Source organism: Epinephelus moara, chromosome 2, assembly GCF_006386435.1.
Source record: "Epinephelus moara isolate mb chromosome 2, YSFRI_EMoa_1.0, whole genome shotgun sequence".
Lineage (NCBI taxonomy): Eukaryota > Metazoa > Chordata > Actinopteri > Perciformes > Serranidae > Epinephelus > Epinephelus moara.
Genome location: NC_065507.1, coordinates 27580110 through 27586109, shown reverse-complemented (window position 1 = coordinate 27586109; position 6000 = coordinate 27580110). Strand labels below are relative to the sequence as shown.

General features: G+C 41.0%; 1 protein-coding gene across 4 annotated transcripts in view; it reads left to right on the top strand.

Annotated features, from left to right (window-relative positions):
* pitpnm3 (PITPNM family member 3) overlaps positions 1–6000 on the top strand; it is a 129329-nt gene that overhangs the window by 48725 nt on the left and 74604 nt on the right. For 3 of the 4 annotated variants that reach the window (XM_050060243.1, XM_050060236.1, XM_050060250.1), the window contains exon 4: positions 3721–3831. In XM_050060243.1, coding sequence (XP_049916200.1) covers positions 3721–3831 — 111 coding nt within the window. The remainder of the gene's footprint in view (positions 1–3720; positions 3832–6000) is intronic. The other variant, XM_050060258.1, reaches the window with a different exon arrangement.

The following is a 6000-nucleotide window of genomic DNA, read 5'->3' as shown; positions in this document are numbered from 1 at the left end:
TATTGTTTGAATTATAACAATCATGGTGGGAGAGAAGTTAAATAACATAACAAAAAAATAATAATCTTAAAAGATAAAACCATTAAAAAGTTATGACTTCAACCATCACAAGGACGCAATGAGTCCTTACTGGGTGAATGGATGGAATTTAAAACCGTCTGTAAGGGCTAGACTATGGTCTGTCACAACAAAGACAAAAAAGCTTATTTTTTGGGAGCAGACTGAATGTTACTGTTGAGCTTTTATCACCCTTCACTTTGTAAGCTAGATGTTGACTGTGTAATGTTACATTACATTAGCTACCTAGCTAAAGTTAATGCGAAGATATTGTTGTCATAGAAACATACTCTTGCAGAGCACATCTAGAGCTGGGATGAATCACTCCCCATTTCCCTGCCACTGCTTATCTGCTGAAGAAGTACGCTATGTGGACACAGGCCCTTCTTTTTTAATCTACATTTAGGTTTATTTTAAAAAGATTTGCCATCTCTAAGTGTCCAAAACTGGCATTGTAGGGGTTCCTTGAATGTCATAGTTTAATATGTAGGGCCACTGACCAAACATCAGTATTTGATGTGTTGGGAGTGAGGATGTGATGAAATAGGCCCAACAAGGAGTCAGACAGTCATACAGGTTGTAAACAAGCTGGCAGTCTAGACACATTGTCTACCACTTTATTTGGAAATAAAAAAAAGTTTACAACTATGGCAAGCACGATGGGTCAGATTTGAATGAGGCAGTTGGGCTGTGAACTGAGGTGGATGGTCTTGGCAATGATTTTACCCTCTCTTTCTCTCCCAAATATATTTGACAACCCTGGGGTTTTGTTTACAACCTGTTTGTACATTCAGTTCATGTTTATTGCCCTGAAGAATGTTTGTTTTAGCAATGTTACCAAGTTCAGAGATATCAGCAATTACAGTGCAGATGGCCAGAGCTGTGACAATAACTCTGTTTTAGTGGTGTGGGTTTTTCAACCACTAGTGGCCTGAGGAAACAATGTTTTGATGAGGTCTTGTTTTGCTTGTGTCTCATGCTCTACTATCACATGTACGAGGACACGTGGTTTCACACTCCATAGCCGATGGCAGTAAAGCGCCAATGAATGTATCACTGTGGGAAGAAATAGATTGTCAGCCGACGTAAACATGGACAGAAAGACTGCAGGTTTCATTATATTTAATAAATAAACAAGCTTTGTCTGGTCTCAGGGTTACACCTGCTGCGTTTTTGCAAGGAACAGTGAATGTAAACACAACAGCGTTTGTTTACAAGGAAACTCCACAGGATACTTTTAAATGCAGCGCAGGGAGCACATGATGCAGCACATATGACACTGAATCTTTATAAGCTAATCGTCAAACAGCAGCCAGTAGTGTGGCTGAGGGTGTCATAACGCACAGAATACAAATAAATATCTGGTAGGCATCTTAAACATGTTACACCACTGTCTTTAGGGTGTAATTAATCTGTGTTCACATCAGCCGGGCCAAAGTCACATTTTATCTTTGACGAGCTTACTAGGCAGCACAATAGCTTTTTCATTTGTGTTCAGCAATGACAAGATTTGTGGTTACCAGACTCTGTTGGTTGCCATGTTGTTGGACGTCATGTGGTTGTTGTTTTGTATACTTGCTGCACATTAAGCTGTTTATTCAGGTTGGCACAAGCAGCGTGTTTGATAAGCCAGATTTAAATGGAGTGGAAACCAGGCCCAACTGGCACAAATCAGAACTGTGTTAGTCCAGTTCTGAGGTGCACCATCTGGTAAAGGTCCCAACAGGTGCCACAAAACTAACATGAGAGTGAGGTAGACATCAGGCATTTGAGAAGATGTTAAAGGGATAGTGCACCCAAAAATGAAAATTCAGCCATTATCTACTCACCCTCATGCCGATGGAGGCTCAAGTGAAGTTTTAGAGTCCTCACAACACTTCCGGAGATCCAAGGGGAGAGGGGGTAGCAACACAACTCCACCTAATGGAGGCTTACGGCGCCCCAGATTCAAACGTCCAAAAACACATAATTGAAACCACAAAATATCTTGTGTGTGTGCTTGCGCAAGACCGTGAGACATGGGCACCGCGTTCATGTGTTTTTACGTGCTTTCGCTGGTCTCGAGCGCGCACAGGTGAGCGTGGTGTACACAGAGGCAGTTAGAGCTGCAGGCTACAATTAGGCCAGAAAAAGAGTTCAAATGACGTTTTTTCCGAACAACTTTTTATGTCGGGGCTTCAGGACATTTGGATCACTACGGACGAGCAGTATGGAGATATTTTGTGCTTTCAATTATGTGTTTTTGGACGTTTGAATCTGGGGCGCCATAAGCCTCCATTAGGTGGAGTTGTGCTGCTACCCACTCTCCCCTGGGATCTCTGCAAATGTTGTGAGGACTCTAAAACTTCACCTGAGCCTCCCTCGGCATATGGGTGAGTAGATAATGGCTGAATTTTCATTTTTGGGTGCACTATCCCTTTAAGTCTGGCAAAATAAATGAGAACACCTGTGTAGCTTTGATCAGTTCAATTTCAAGAACAGCGGGCCTCATTCACCACCCGTTCTTAAAAAAGGATTCTTCTTAAAACCCATTTTCACAAAGATTCTAACATTCACCAGTGTTTTCTTATTTGGCACAGGATCTGCATACACTCAAGAGCACACTTGTGCACATTTAAGTGCCGACATGTACAGTAGTATAATAGTATATTAATTAAATTATAATAATATTTCCTCTCATTTTTAATATTTTTGATGACTATATTCATTATTTCAAGAAGCATTATGTTCTTTCAAAATAAATAGACTCCGCACTAACTCTTCAGTTCACATCAGTAATGTTAATTGGTAACCATGGCATCCAATTAGTGATCGATCACGCTATTTATAGGCCCAAAGTAGGCCTATATCTTCAACTTAGGCCTACTCACACAATGTCATATTTACTGTTATTGCAAGATGTTCCAGACTGTGCTCCAAGGAGGGAACGAATCTTCTTGGCACGTGTAGATCTATTTGCAGAGAGTGACGAGGGCAAGCCTGTCCCCCTCCGGTGGTCAGGAACTCTCTTCTGTGTGTGGCATTATATATATATATATATATATTTATGGCTTCAGATTTAAGATCAAACCTTTTTTTCTTTTACTTCATCAGTTGTGTGCCCTTCTTTGGGAACAGCATCCACAGCATGTTATTTTATATCCACTACTGACGCTATTCAATATGACAGCTTGTTCTGCCTTCACTTCCTGCAGAGGTACCTCCACTTTGGCATGATTGAAGTTTTTTTTTTTTTTATGTTTGGAGTATGGTGCTTCACCTTCTTTGGTCTTTAATTGGGGCATTTTTGACCTAATTCTCTCAACTTTTCTTTTCAATTTCTGTGTGTACACACGGCCCTAGGGTCTCATACCCTTTTATGGGGATTGGCGGGACGTTAACCTATGCTAACTGGAATCAACTGGCAGGCGCTTTCAATTAACAAGGACAATAGGATTCATCAGTATAAGGCCACAGGTGAGAACAGTTCTGTCGGAGACTTATCCGAGGACCTTTCTCATGAACAAATTTAGGGAAAAAAAATAGGAAGATACTTGGTGAATGAGGCCCACTGAGTTTCCATGTTATTGATATGCAGAGACAGGAATGGGATTTTGTCTGTGCTGCACTGTCTTACTCGTCTTTGTGTGCGTGTGTGTGTGTGTGTGTGTGTGTGTGTCCCAGCAGATGTTATGGAGGGGAAGAGCGCCATTCTGCTGGGCATGAGTCAGTGGAACTCAAATGACCTGGTGGAGCAGATTGAAACTCTGGGACACATGGAGGACCAGTCTCATGGTACACACACACACACACACACACACACACACACACATGCACGTACACACACACTTGCAAATTTAGAATCAAACTCATGAGTCACTGAATGATGATAATGGTTGTTAGACTGTAGATGAATTGTAGCTTCTATTTAAAGCTGCGTTAAGTCATATTTGACCTATAGGGGGCAGACAGAGTCCAAATAAACGGCCCTGATTTCATCTTGTCCAGGTGTAATGGGGACAAGAAAATAACTGCTGACTTCAAACTGCATGCCGGCCAAAAATAGCCCTCTAGATAAACACTGCAAGAGGCTGTGTGTGTTTACGACTGCAGGGTGTCAGTGAGAAAATGCATTCCAAACAAGAGCAAGTTGAAGACCCTGCAAATAAAAAAACAGTTATTATTCTCTGAGGATTTTACAACATCACGTTCGCAATATGACTTGTTTCTTGCAAACTAAAGTAGGAAATAACACAATGCTACAATCAAAGTTAGGGACATTTACATGTATTTGACTGTCTAACAGTGCATTTTCGGATGTTGTTGCGCTGCATTGTGACGAAAGTTGAGCCAGTATCCATAGAAAACATGACATGGTGTTGTACCCCTATTCTAACAAAATTAGCGTGTGTATACCAGTTTTTAACCAGAAAACAGGTTAGTAAACAGCAGAAAGCAGCATGGAGGCAAGTGAAAATGGTACGGTGGTTACTTCTTTTTTTATATCTCTCAGGGTTCTTATTTTGTCTCTTTCTCAAACTCAATGCAGACTAAATTTTTAGCAATGTCCAAGAGCTGGTTGGACAGAGATGGACAGTATTTTGTGGCATATCGCACCGCCAAAGGGGCTAAAATGCAGAGTCATGTGTCCCAGGAGTGAATGTGGATTGTGGCCTTTCCCATCAAATACAAATGCCAGATGTTAGCAGATGTTAGCAGATGTTAGTAGGGGTTTTTGTCCAGGGGGAACAAGCCTATTTCCTTTCTGGAGGCAGCATATCCAGCAGAAACAGAGCGAAATGGGCTTCCCACTGGAGATGTGCTTCTGGCCTCCTAACATAATGTTTGTATCTAATACTTACAGGCATTTTAGCGATGGCTCGGTCCACCAGCCACTGGGAAAAATATCTCCACATGTTCAGAGAGTAATCTAAAGTGAAAAAGATTGGATGGTCCTCGCTCGGGGGGGTGAACATTTTGTGGTTGAGGCTTTAGATGAGCATAAATAAGCAGAAACACATGGTGAGCAGAAGATAAACATAATGTTGGCTTAGATCTAACATGCAGATATGGGAGGCTCAGTGCTCCTTCTCTGTGCTTAGTGATGCCTGAAAAGAGCACTGAGCTCAAAACATGTCTGTCCCCTGTCCTCTGCTCTCTCACTGCGTCACAGTGTATTTATGCACATCTTAAGCATCACTTTAAATAAAAGTCACTCTTTCCAAGCAAAGAGGTTCTATTTCACTTCTGTTTCAGGCTACCGTGAAATTTCATACAAAACCTGACAAGACTACAAATGGGTTGAGCACAGATACGTGTTGATGCTTTTGCTCTCTCGTCTTGTCCAATCTGTTCCTCAGAGTTAATGAGGCACAGTAAGTAAATACGGGAATATTTTCCTCCGTGCTCAATGAACAGAACTTCCTTTGATTTAAGAGATTTCTTTTTGTTCTGGTCGTATGTATACCCTTCCTCGATACTCTCACTTCAAGATCCTAAGGACTAACATGGCAACTGCTGTTCTTTATTTGTGCCTCAGCCCCAGATTTCTTGATCTTAGAGAATCAGCTTCTCCATAACTCAGTAAGTTAAAGAACGTACATAGAATCATTCGAAACAATGAAATACACAGATGCTATGCCCTTTACAGAGTGGCAGAAATATTTATGACAAACAGTGCTGGTAGGAGGGATATCATATTTCACCAGGTTTTCATATTAGTCCTCAACACAGGCTTTAAATCAAGTGATTCTCCTGCTAAATTCTTCCTGTGAGAAACTAATTTGATTAGATTCATTTATCAGAGTCTCTGGTGTGATTATCCAACCACAGTAACAGAATAACATATCACCCAGGGGTTTAGCAGCATGTTGTTTTTCAGACATAATAAAAAGATTTTGGTTGTTGCCTTTGAAGATCATCAATCTGATTTATGTAGATGAGTGATTTTTAATGGAAGAGTGG